A 13,137-nucleotide genomic window follows, 5' to 3' on the forward strand; every position below is an offset into this window, starting at 1 on the left:
ATTATTTTCCATCAAGTCTTTTAGTGTTTTACTTGTTTGGATGAAGAAGCAGTTTCATCATTTGCCTGTTCATCATCTTCTTGCATGACTTGTCGTTTTCTCTTTTTACCATTTTCTTCCTCGTCATTGTCTACAGGTGAGTCGGATTTGTCATCCTGCTCACCAGATTGTTTAAGGACTTGTTTGGCAATTATTTCAAGGAAATGTGAGGAGTCACCTTCTTCCTCCTCATCTTCTCCATGATGAGAAGGATGTTGCAAAGCGAGCTGTATTTGTTTCAAATCAAAATCTAACAATAATCGACATGATTTCCAAACAAACACGTTCGAAGAATTGACAAACTTCTCGGATGGTGTCACATCAAATTCTTCCTTCACAATGGGAACGACATAATTTGCAAAGTCATGTGATCGTAGTTCATTTTCTGAGCTCTTTAAATAGGCATCTACAGACTCTGTACTTGTATCACTTTCTAAAAATCCTAACATGGCTGCGTTCTTAAAAACTAGACTTGATTTTGAGGAGAGAGGAAGAGTGGAGGAGCGGTCATGAAAGAAGGCTGGACATTGATTAGCCTTCCAAGTAGTCCAGAACCTTTCTCGTTCGAAAATGGTATCCATAATTGTACTAACATCAGAGTCATACTTTTTCATGATGGTAAGAATTTTCTCTTTCATGGATTTAAGTTCTGAGGAGTAGGAATGGGAATCAGTATTCTTTTCTTGCAACCTAGAAATTGCTATTAATAATTGAATCAGTACTTGTCTACGGAATCGAACGTCGTCTAATTGTAGGTCAAATAATTTTCGATTTTTCAATAGCTTAATTGGAGAAAATAATACTTCAAATTGTTGTTGTGATGTATCGATAGTAGTATTCATCTTGCCATCAGATTGAAGCTTTTCCTTATTTCTCTTTAACTGTTTGAGAGTTTGAATATTGGAAATGCATCTGGATTCAATACATTTCATCATTCGGTCGACTTCTTTAGAAAATGTTGACCATGTTGGTATGGTATAATCCTGACCTTTGGTTTGGCTGTAATGAGCTGAGAGAGAGGTCTTTAAGGACAGAAATTGGATGACATGCATTTGTAAATTCCAAAAAGTTTCAAAATCATCGACCACCACACTTGCAGCATCAGTCTGTTCTTCTCGAACTTGTTGTTCCAACAATGCATGATGTTCCATATTTACGTGTCCTCCCTTATTGATACAGGCATCGTGGTTATAGGGTAACACAGAAGCAACAAAGAGCAATATTTTACCACAAGTTTCTGTATCTTCAATTTTGGAAACCTTTTTCGAGTCAAAAACTGCTTTTACCGTTTTCAACAATTCCAAAGCACAAAGCTTGAACTCGGAGCAACACCGACTCAAACATTTCATAAAGTCTGTACTATTTGTGTTACGTTGTTGAGATTCTTCTTCTTGCTGTGAATGGTTATTCATACAATAATTAAATATTTGCTCAATGGCTTTAGCATTGTTGAAGTGATTACAATACTCGGAAAGTAAATGAAGTGGAATCATGGATATGGTTTTCCGCTGTGAATCATCAAGAGTGCTATTCGGATCATTTAAAATGTTTGAAATTAGGCTTGTAAATTTTCCAAGAAATGAAAAATCAATGATTGATGATGATGATGAATAGATGGCTTGAATCAATAGAAATATCTTCAAGCTACTCCTCACTAAACATTCTATCGTTCCTGAATTTTCCTCCAGTAATCCCGATTGTAGCGATTTGTCGTCATCCTTGTGTTCTTGAACGTTGGATGATGTCTTTGACGGTGTATAATATGATGCCAAAACTTGTTCCGAGATGTTGTAAATATTCTTCAACATTCGCTCGAGAAGATGTTGTTGGGTTGGTGATTCTTCACCAAATAAATCTGTGAGTAGATGACGAAGGAGTGTTTGAGCCATTTTTTGTGTTTTGGTTGCATTCGAAAATAAATTCTTTAATAAATAATAAATTATTGAGCAAATTTGTTCATGAGAGCGTTTCTCTCGGTATCCAAACATTGACACTTGTATTTCATGTCAGCGGTGTGACACCAGGCTGTCTTTGTATCTTGAAGATTAGCTCCTTCAACAGTGGCACGAGCTGTTACAACAATAATGGGTTGTTAACAATAAAATCACTCAAAAATAATTATTACGAACCTTTTTCACAGGTACCATCATTTGGCCATTTAAGAACAGCATTTGCTGGCAATGAACACCAAGAGTATGGCTTGTAAACAGTGTACGAGTACCAAACCTTTTGACGAGCTGCAAGTGGAATTGAGCTTAACCATTTTGAAGCTCCGTCCTTTTGAGGTGTTACGTAATTTTAACCAATGAAAAGTCACAGAATGGAACGTGGGTAGAATTGAGTGATTAATGATCGACAAGCCGGTTGTGCATGTACTTACATAGGTCAAATCGCTTTGAGATCCGCATCCAATACCAACAACGTTGCCAATTCCAGCTACACATCCAGCTAAACCAGATCCTCTATAGGGAGTACCAACTGACTGGATAACTCTTCTTTCCTTACTATTTTCAACGTCGGCCTTGGACCAATAAAACGCAACTAAATGAAGCGATGCCATACCACTATTCAATGAAAATTTTGTCACACAGGTCAAAGTATTGAACAGAAATATCGTTAGGTACCACAAGTGAACGAACAACACTTACCCTTGACTGTGTCCAATCATTGAGAATGAATCAAATTCACTACCAACTTCTGCAATCATCTTGGCGAACTTGTCATTGTTTCTATTCGCATGCAAATCTTCAAAGACGACTGCATTGTTGAAATCTGAGGTTGGGAATGGATTGTTGCCACTGCAATATCCGTGAATTAGAATGACCTTAACAATTTGTAAATATAAAAATGACATTCGAAAATTGTAATTCATTGTAACAACTTACCTTGTGAGTGGATGATTTGGCATTTACCTTTGCCAATTCGACTGGTCTTGGACCAAACAACATGGTTTCAGTAATGACACCATCGAAGGCCTTAATGATTGGATGAATAGATAAAAGGTTATTCACAGCGTCCACTTTGACATTGTAGACCCTATCACTACCATGTGAAATATGAGAGAAGGTCAATTCAGGAATGGTTTGTTCAATCTTACTGATAATGTTGGAAGAGGCCACATCTTGAACATTCACATTCTTCAAAATGAAAGGCATTTGAAGGTTGTTGTTTGACTTTTGTTGAGCTTTGGCAATCCATTTCACACTCATTTGCAATGGAAGAGCAATCATGCCCTGAGGACAATCGCTACCATCACACTTCTCAGCAATGGTCATACCCGAAATGAAAGCAACAGGTTCCAATGAAGATGAAGAGGAGGATGCATACACTTCAGCATAGGCCTTAAATTGCTTACCATCAGCTTCGGCATCGAGTGGCTTGGCAATAAGTTTAACAGTCATCATTTCAGTATCAGTAATTTCGCTACTGATTGGGAAAGTCAATGAGGCTCCTTGAGTAAGCTCCAAGGACTTCTTGACAATGGAAACGACATGATGAGTGGTTCTCTCAAACTCAATCACATCAGCCATCAGATTTACCTTGTTGGTCAAACTTGTACTGGTAATGACACCTTGAACAACAACACTCACAGTGTAATCACCAGGTTCTTGTACTGAGAGCTTGGCACTATTGTGTTGTGTAATAATAATTGTTCACATTTGTGGATGTTCAATATTGAACCAACAACAAGTGTAAACATCTCTCTCTTACAAAAAATCACACATGTGAGAAACATACCTATAAATACCATCTGATGCAACCTTATCACCAGCTGCATCAAGATCACCATGATCACTCATGTCAATAGTGATAAACTGACCACTGGGTGAGATGGCTTGCAATTTAGCCGAGCGGATTTCCTCTCCCTTATTAATGTTGAACTTGAGTGGAGATGGTTTTGCTGCCACACTATCGAGTGGTGTCTTGTCATGATCAAACATGAATGCCTCAACGACAACACTATCACCAACATGTTGATTATCATAGGATTGTAATTGAGAATAGGCACGCAATGGAGATTGATTATAAGTCAAAATATGCAAGTGAGCTGAAACTGGCTCTCCAGTTAACTTGTTGATGTTGTTCAATTTTCTGGTAGAGGTCTCTTGGAATTTCACGGATACAGTCCATTCATCAACAATCACGTCTTGTGTGAGCATCAAGCTTTGTTGTTTGCGAATGGCAGTAATAGCATTGGCATCAAATCTAAAAGTCTTGGAAGGAAGTAAATTTCGCTCATTGTTAGAAAAAGCTCCAAAAGAACGCTCAACCACAACATCCAAAGCCTTGCTGGTAATGTCATTTCCGTATTGATCATAAATTGTAATATCCATGTCTGAGACTTGCAAAGCCAATACTGAAATATCGACTTCAGCGGATGAGTCCACAGCAACTTTTCCGTTAAATTCATACAAATCACCTTCGGCTGTTGCTTCCAAACTCTTTGTAAATTTATGAGCCATCAAATGATAATCACTTTGCATGGCTCCGACACTTGGTTCTGGATACTGATGAAGAGAAAATTCACTGGGAGGTCCCTGAATATTCTTGAATGGAAGATTACTCGCTGTTGTTGTTGTTGCTGTTGTGCTGAATAATAAAATGGTTATGGCCGCTGCGAGAAGCATGGACCACCACTCCTCGATAGATGTGGTGAAACGACATTTTTTGAAAGATGATGAACCAACTTCGGAGTTGGTTTTTTGGAATGATCATTTTTGATTATGATGAAATCATTCAATACCGATAATAATAATCAAGATCGGAGAACCTCGTTGAAAGATCATTTTCTCAATGAGATGTTGTTTTTTTACTCTTCATTGAATTGTATACAATAAGCTACCCTAAACAAGAGAAGATACCCTTTGCTTATTGTCTTTCCTTAAAACGTTATAGAAGCTCAATAACAAAAACTCAAATTTGATTGAAACGAATGCAATTTCGAAAAAAAAATGCTGAACGATCCGTTTATAACAACAATCGCCCATGCAGTTCCAAAGATACAATGTTATGATCAAGGTGGCAAATTGAAGAAGAATATCATCTCGGAACAAAATGATACTATTTTTTCAAATTCCAAAGACGTTTGTTTTCAAAAAACACACCTTGAACGAAACAAAAAGAGAAATAAATCAACACAACAAACCAAGAAAAATTCTGGATCATCAAGGAATGATAATGTTTCGTATGTGATGAATGTGTATGGAAATGGAGATGCCATGATTATTAATTCCTCCACGAATCATTCCGATGAGGTAAATCCAAATACAAACGGACCCATGATCATTGACCAGTCAAAGAACGCCAATAATAATGAGAATATTTATTATGAATTGGGTGGATTTCAATTCAAGTTGGAGTTGGAACAAGGCCATGATAATAACAAACAAAAAAGCAAAGCTGTTGCGATGAGTGGTAATGGTAGCAGCAAAAACCCTTATGTATCAATTAGACACATAGCAGTTGGTGAAAACCATTGTGTGGTCATGATTGATTCCAATCAGAGTTCAGCCATTCATACCCAACTCAATAATTTTCCATTCCAATTGTATGGCTTTGGCAATAATCGTTGCGGTCAATTGAGCTTTGACATTAACAAAAGTGGTAGTGGTTTCATTTATCCGGGGAGAGAAATGGAATCGGCATATGCCAATATGAAGGACCATTTCGCGAAAACGGAATCCCAGACGACAAATTACACAACAATTACACTTAGAGATATTGCTTGTCTTGAAGACTATACATTATTTTTAACGAATTGTGGAACATTATTTTCATGTGGTAGTGATCAAATGGAAAATAGAGTAAGCCGAAATTATCACAAGTTAATGCCTTTGGCAGGTACAAGCAAATTGAAAGTGGAAAAAATTTCATGTGGATCGAAGCATATACTCATGATTGCCTCTCCTATTATTGAGCCAACACCAACGAAGAACCATTCTGACACAACAGCATCCTCTGATATTGTTTATGGAAAAAGAAAGGTCTATGGATTTGGTTCCTCTACCAATTATGCGCTCGCTCAACAAGGTTTTAACAAAACCGTGACTGAAATTCCAGTATTGAGCTCCTCGAGTGCTGATGAAGTGGTTGATGTGAAGGCAGGTGGTACATTTTCACTCTTTTTTACAAAAAAAGGATTTATTTATTCTTGTGGAGATAACTCGTATCAACAGGTGCGTGGTTATTAATATTTTATTTAATATTTTGGGTTCGATCGAACACGTTATATTATTTAAATATATACATCAACAATAGCAAGGAAAAGAGCCACGCTATGTTACCATCATGGATGTCATGAAATTGACCATCAAAGAATTTGATTATAATCAGTTTGCCATTAGAAATATTTGTTGTGGCGATCGTTTTAGTGTAATTGTAACACATCATGGAAAAGTTTTCACAACCATCAAAACACCAAAACCAACCATCAATGTGAATCAAACAAAGGGATTTTATGAAATGGAATACTTTACAAAAAACAATATTCATGTGGAGAATGCATTCGCTAGCAAGAATGCAATTATTTTTCAAACTAAGCACGGAGCCTTGTTTTATTCGACGGTTACTGATTTTAATGGTGGATTGTATGCCTCCTCTATTCGAAAGCCACAACTAGGAAAGCCAAAACCCATTAATTTACCAAAATTTAACGCATCGATGAAGAAGGTCTTTTCATCAACACACACAGATAATTATTTAGTGTTGACTTTAATGTCCATCGAATTGGATATGTTCTTTGAATTATTGGTGCATTCGTTTGTCAATGCAAATTTTTCAGACCTCACCTGTGTCTCCTATCATTGATATTTTGCAAATGAATATTTGATTCTAATATGAAAAACATATTCACACTAATAAGGTTTACACATCATAAAATGTAATCCCAAGAATGACACAGCAACACACCAAGAAATATATCACCATATTCCTCTTTTCATCCTTTGTCATTTTGGCACTCCTTCCAACTTTTTCCTCACTTGGAGGATCGGATGATCTTGTCAAAAACGAAGTTGTATTCTGAGAATTAGAACTACTACGTTTCAGAGTATCTTCAGAAAATTCTCTTTTGAATTTTTCCTCTTCTGAAATTTGTAATTCAAACAGATTGGATCCTACTTGAACTTTTTCACCTTCTTTTTTGCAACATTTAATTATTTTACCATTGTACGGACTCGTTATATCCATCACTGCTTTTGAAGTCGCAACTTGAACGACATCTTGATTTCTTTTCACATAGACTCCTTCTTTGACATACCATTTCACAATTTTCACTGTTGAAATCCCATTTCCTATAGGTTGCAATGGAACAGAATGAACATTATCATGGCGTTGCGCCACTTGCTTCTTCTGGGAATCTCTTGTTTGGTGTGAACTTTCTGAATATTGGTAAACTGGATTAGTAGCCTTTGTGTCATTCTCAATAAAATCATGTTCTGAAACTTGTAATTTCAATATGGTAGCTCCAGCCGGTACATGTTCACCCACACTTTTACACAATTGATGCACTCTTCCATGATATGGACTTCTCATCTCAATCGTTACCTGATCCGTTTCGAATAGAGCTACCATTTGATCCACTTGAACTTGATCTCCTTCTTGAACGAGCCATGCAGTAAGTTTTGCCGGTTCAACCTGATTTCCATAATTTGGATATTTTACAGATTGAATATGATCTATACTTTGAACCTTCTCATTGAGTTTCGGTAAAATGGATGAAGTAGGATTGATCGGAGATGGATTTTGGAACTTGATTTCATCATTTTGAAAATCCGAAAGAATACCGCACTTGTAATGATACTCTCTCTCAAATTTCTTCATGATTGATGAACATTGAAGGATCGACGTCATCTTCATCATTCCATCTCCATGGATGTATTGTAATCGAGAGCTTAACTTTTGAATCGTCATTCTTGAACGCATTTTTTTTTAAAAAAGTTTTTCCAGTTCACAAAGAAAGAATCAAACAAACGTTGGATTTGATTGAATTCATGGGATTTTGAAACAATTCAAGAATTTTCACACAAAAATTCACATTTCATAATCGTGTATTTTAATTCTTAATTTTTTTCAGAGTGGATTTGATCAATTCCAATGGTTGATCGAAATTATTCTTGGCAGCTCCCAATAATTCAAATCGAATTCGTAATTTTCCTAAAAATTGACCAGATGCTGAAAGAGGTGAAGATGGAACCGTTGTGGAAGTTGAAACATTTTTCAAAATGGAATAAAATTTTGCACTTCGATTTTCAATGTCTCCCCATGGAATAAAAACGTGACCAATGACTTCGGTGGAAAGCATGTCTCTGTCGCTCACAGTGAAGAGTAATCCTAATTTGTTTAAATGATCATGAATGTTGCTATTTGAGGAGGTTTTGAAAATTCCATTGAAACATATGTGACAGTTCGAAGTTGTCAACAATGTTTTGATTTTGACAATTTGGTCCATACTATTTTGATGAAAATGATAAAACTACTTACATGGTAAATACTTCGTTGTTCCATTTTGGATTCAAATTTTTCTTAATCGTATTCGTTTTAAAAAGTTTCTTCTTCTTACTCGAATGAAAATCTTCTTCACTTTCAATCATGTACACAGTGACAAATCCATCACACATTCCAGAAATAGTATCCATGACTGGTAATTGAGAAGCTTCCATAATTTGAACTTGGAGAACTTTTGGAATGGGTGCCAAATATTTTGCAATTTCTGAAGCTTGTCTTCGTTGTAAAATTGGAGTGATGTGCCAAGCTTTTTCCTTATTTTCACTCGAGTACTGACATTTGATACTGCACAAGAAAAAGGATGAACTTAATGAAGTGGTTGATGTTTTGAATGGAATTTGTACGGCAGGGATGCTGAAACGACAATCTTCATTCTTGGTCTCCATGTTATAAATTTTAAGAAGTGCATTCAATTGAGTCAATAATTCATTGACATCGTCAGGAGAAGTATCATTTCCAGAAACTTCTAAATGAATTTTCAATAAAATTGAAAAGTAGATAATGGTGTTTGGATCTGGCAATGCAAATGCAGACTTGTTTCTTCGAATGGATAATCGATTACTTGCTCGTTTGAGTCCTACGTCCAACGAATGATTACGAATATCATCGAGAACGATATAAAATTGTGCATCATCATGTTCTCCCTGAACAGGCCATTCTACTTTTGTGTTTGAAGGATTTCCTTGATCAATGACAGCTGCAAATCGAGTCGTGTCTTCAGAAATGTATTTTTCAACAGTTCCAGAAAGTGGCATTGAGCTCGAAGAAGTCAATGTTTGCTTCATGTCACCTTTCCAATTGTAACAAAGTGCTTCCATTTTCAACACCATATTTTCAGCAATATGTTTGTAAGTCATGGCTTTCTTGGACTTGCCAGATGTCAATGGACAAATATCACTTCGAAGTGACAATTTTTTGTTAATATCCTCAAATTTAACTCCAAAGCAAATATATTGAGATTGAGCAAGTAATGGAGCATGAGAAGTTTTTTCATTCGTGCTTCTCTGATAATTAGGATTATTCACTAAATAGAGATCAGAAAGACGATAGATCCAATCCTTGTCTCTCACTGTAATTTCACGTTCTTGTGTAATGGGCATCCATTCTCCAATAAAACTAAATTGCCATTCATTTTGAGCTCCTTCCACTTTTTCTAATTTGAATCCCAATAAATGTTTGTATCCAGCATGATCGATTGGTGCTTGATTGTCAATATCCACTTGTACATTGTTTTCATTTACCACTTGAGCCATAGCTGATACTTCAGAAAGAGGAAATGTGAATTGAGGTTGTTTGGTGCTGGCATTCAAAACTGAAACCATTCGAATGGTATCATTCTTGCTTTCGTTTTTAGAATTACTGAAGGATGAGCTGAATGAGAGTCGTCTCAAATCGGTTTGCACCGATGGCTCTGCTTCAATTTGAGCTTCATCTTCGAATGACACTCGTTTCATCTCTCTCGATCCATCGTAAATGGAAATGACACAAAAGAGAGCATGTGTTTTTTCCACAAGTTTGGGAATAATGGCCATTGGATCGATGATGCCATCCAGTAAAGGTCCTTCTCGTTTCAGCTCAACGGTATGCTTTTTAAGGAAGTACGCTTCATGATCAAACAAAAAGACGTTCAATAAAACGGAAGGTTTTGAATTTTCTGAGATTGTACTGTGTGAAATTCCTTTGAATTTGAGAAGGAGTGGAGAATGTACAGAAAATTGAATTGGAGTTTCCAACGTCGATACAGTTTCTCCTTCCAAAGTGGTTTGAGTCAACTCAAAAATGGAAGGGCATGGAGCGAGTTTGCTTGGTTTGAAATAATGTCTTCTCAAATGATGAACTGCTTCAGTAAGAACACTCAAACCTTTCCGTCGTGACAAAGTAATAGTTTCTCCAAGTGTTTTGAATGCAAAGGATTCACAGCCAGTGTATGACATTTTACACCAAATAATGCAATTACTTGGGCTTGCGCTGACAGAGAAATTTCGAATGCCAACCTCATTGTTTTCACTGTCTAGATAATAAATTCCTAGCATGGAATCAAAGTACAGAAAACTGCTAATGTTGTTAATTGCAGTGTTGGCAAGTCCCATTTTAGGAATTTCACTCTTTTCATATCCATCACCAATGACTGACAAGATGTAGACCTCAGGAACATGTTTCAAATTTTCCATGTTAATATCAAAGTAATCAAACGCATTTACAAAGACGTTACAATTACCAGAAATGCTTTCGGCCAAATGATTCGTGACAGTCGGCTTGCCATTGAAATTGTGAGAACTCCTTGTCTTGTCATGACACACCACATCGAGAATACTTCCCTGTGAGTCTAACAAGAGACAATAATGATTCACACGAATAGGTCTTATTCCCAATGCTCTATTTTCTTCGGTGAGACGAATTCTTATGGTCTCTCCGTTAAATGTAGTTGCTCCAGTTGTGGAATCAGACTTGGATTGTAAAATTAAGCATTGATTTCCTCGAAGTGGATATAGATCGAGTTTGTTCTTATTGAAACCATCAATGATTTTTGGTAAGTGGAATAAATTACATTGGTATGGAAGAGGATAAGGTTGACACGAGAGAGAGGAATAATTTCTACAAGTGCTCAATGGATCTGCTGTTTCAATGACGAAATCTTTCCTGGATCTGTCAAATGTCATTGAGAATAAAGTGGATATAATGTTGCTCTTCTTCATTACAGATGGTTGATTAATTGAGACGTTGAGCTGATGAATATATTTTGGTAATGTCACTCTATAATCTAAATCATTGTAATCACGTTTCATAAATTCCAATGAATTTTCAAATGAAACGGCCAAGTCCCCTTCCAAACAATTTAAATCTCCTTCCAAAAAGAAAACAATCTTGTTGTATTCACCATAAGGATTTTCACTCAAATATTTGGCCATGTGTTTCGCTTGTTCTTCATTATGTTTCGAAAACATCAAATTCTGAACGGCTTGTTTACAAAAATTAAAAGTACTATCACCAGCATTTTTCTGTGGTGCATTGGAATCTTCGGAACTAGTTCCTGGTGGCATGGTAGAAGTTGGAGTGATTAATTTCTTGGAAGTCGTAGAAACTGTGAAATCGTCTAAAAACTTTTTGAAATGACTCCAATACGTTCGTTTCATGTCATCTACCATATCTGGATATGTAAAAGGAGGTTCATACAAATGCTTCCAATTTCTAATTTGCATGACAAAGGTCTGTTTTACGTTTTGAAGTTTGATTTCAGTTGAATCTTGTGACATTTCTGGATCATTGAGTGTGCTTGATTCAAATTGTGATTCCGGTGAATTTGTGACCGAATTGTTGTTCACAATGAAAGAGCCAGTTTTCTGTGTGGAGTGAGCATTGTTGACTGCTGTGGAACCAGTTCTCAAATGATAACCTCCAATAGAAGCTTTTGTTAAATTAGCAGAAGCACCAGGAGTTGTGGCAGATGCTGCCTCCGAAGAGGATGACTTGATCGAACGTCTCAATCCCAAACTCTTCCTCTGATCGGCTTCGTTTTGAACCGAATAAACTTCATTTTCAATATGAAGCAATGGAGTACAACGTTCATGCAAAGTTGGGGCACTGGTTCTCGACGAGGAGGACATGGTATTTCGAGTTGAGCTTTTTTCATTTTGTGGATCTCCCGATGTGACGTTTTCCATTTGAGGAGAGCTCAATAATGTCGCATTGTCACATTTTCTCGAATTTAAACCTTGAATATTATCGACACTTTCAACAGTAATTAAACTCTTTGGTTGTTCCAATGTTAACACATCGACCAAATTTCCATTCTTATCCAATACAAAACAACCCACAGAAATTGGAAGATGAGTTTTCTGTCTCAATTTCTCAGCTCGATTGGTTGTTGTTGATGTTGCATTATTCACGACTGTGTTATAAATGGAATAGTTAAATTTCACAGAAAGTGTCGCACTTTCCAATGTGAGATCATGATCTCGTTCAGTCGTACCACCAGCTGAACCATTTAAATCATGAATCGAAGATGAATTGGTAAATGATTTGTTAGAAGAACTAGAAGTACTCAATGATGATGTAGTTACGGAACCTCCTTTCGATGAAGCATCTGAAAAGGATTCCATCCATAGCATACTCGAAGGAATGACTAGAATTGTATTTTCATCTCGTGTGGCAAACGAAGCTCTGCTGCCATAATTTGATGATGATGACGAGGATGACATCAATTCACGACGAGATGATCGCGAAGATGTCGATGATGAAATATTTCCAGTGCTTGTCAAGACGGAATGATTATTGGTTGGTGATTTGTAACGAAATGATCTGACATTTCCACTGTTGGGTCTGGAGAACGAAGATGGAGAACCCGATGATGGTGAAGTAGGTGTGGTCGGAGGAGAAGACAAGGGTGGTGAAGTTGTTGTTGTTGTTGTTGTTGTATTGGTTGTCGTCGTGGTCACTGGAGTGTTGTTGGATGGACTCAAGGAAGGTGACAATGACATTTTTTACTGATGCGTTGATTGGAAATGAAAATGTTGGAGATGTTTGAGTAGTAGTGGGTATGTACAGTGACATCTTATTGTCGCTCCTTATTCATCCTATGGACGAGATGATTTA

At 36.7% G+C, this 13,137-nt stretch overlaps 5 protein-coding genes across 5 annotated transcripts; 1 reads left to right on the forward strand and 4 right to left on the reverse strand.

The window, feature by feature from the left end:
- Positions 1–20: 20 nt before the first annotated feature.
- Positions 21–1,928, reverse strand: C9374_013862 (uncharacterized protein; the record flags this gene model as incomplete). Its single annotated transcript, XM_044689785.1, has 1 exon — positions 21–1,928. One exon carries the CDS (start codon positions 1,926–1,928, stop codon positions 21–23), a length of 1,908 nt encoding a protein of 635 aa, XP_044553294.1.
- Positions 1,929–1,978: 50 nt separating this feature from the next.
- On the reverse strand, positions 1,979–4,667 carry C9374_013863 (uncharacterized protein; the record flags this gene model as incomplete). The annotated part of the gene is made up of 6 exons (XM_044689786.1): positions 1,979–2,109; positions 2,169–2,316; positions 2,420–2,603; positions 2,688–2,863; positions 2,925–3,666; positions 3,778–4,667. 6 exons carry the CDS (start codon positions 4,665–4,667, stop codon positions 1,979–1,981), a joined length of 2,271 nt encoding a protein of 756 aa, XP_044553295.1.
- A 324-nt stretch (positions 4,668–4,991) lies between these two features.
- On the forward strand, positions 4,992–6,846 carry C9374_013864 (uncharacterized protein; the record flags this gene model as incomplete). The annotated part of the gene is made up of 2 exons (XM_044689787.1): positions 4,992–6,215; positions 6,298–6,846. 2 exons carry the CDS (start codon positions 4,992–4,994, stop codon positions 6,844–6,846), a joined length of 1,773 nt encoding a protein of 590 aa, XP_044553296.1.
- Positions 6,847–6,903: 57 nt separating this feature from the next.
- C9374_013865 (uncharacterized protein) lies at positions 6,904–7,962 on the reverse strand (the record flags this gene model as incomplete). The annotated part of the gene is made up of 1 exon (XM_044689788.1): positions 6,904–7,962. The coding sequence occupies one exon, from the start codon at positions 7,960–7,962 to the stop codon at positions 6,904–6,906; it is 1,059 nt and encodes a 352-aa protein (XP_044553297.1).
- Positions 7,963–8,092: 130 nt separating this feature from the next.
- On the reverse strand, positions 8,093–13,022 carry C9374_013866 (uncharacterized protein; the record flags this gene model as incomplete). Its single annotated transcript, XM_044689789.1, has 2 exons — positions 8,093–8,399; positions 8,521–13,022. The coding sequence occupies 2 exons, from the start codon at positions 13,020–13,022 to the stop codon at positions 8,093–8,095; spliced, it is 4,809 nt and encodes a 1,602-aa protein (XP_044553298.1).
- Between the last annotated feature and the right edge of the window lie 115 nt (positions 13,023–13,137).

The sequence above is a fragment of the Naegleria lovaniensis genome, assembly GCF_003324165.1.
Source record: "Naegleria lovaniensis strain ATCC 30569 chromosome Unknown tig007, whole genome shotgun sequence".
In the NCBI taxonomy this organism is placed as follows: domain Eukaryota; phylum Heterolobosea; class Eutetramitea; order Acrasida; family Naegleriidae; genus Naegleria; species Naegleria lovaniensis.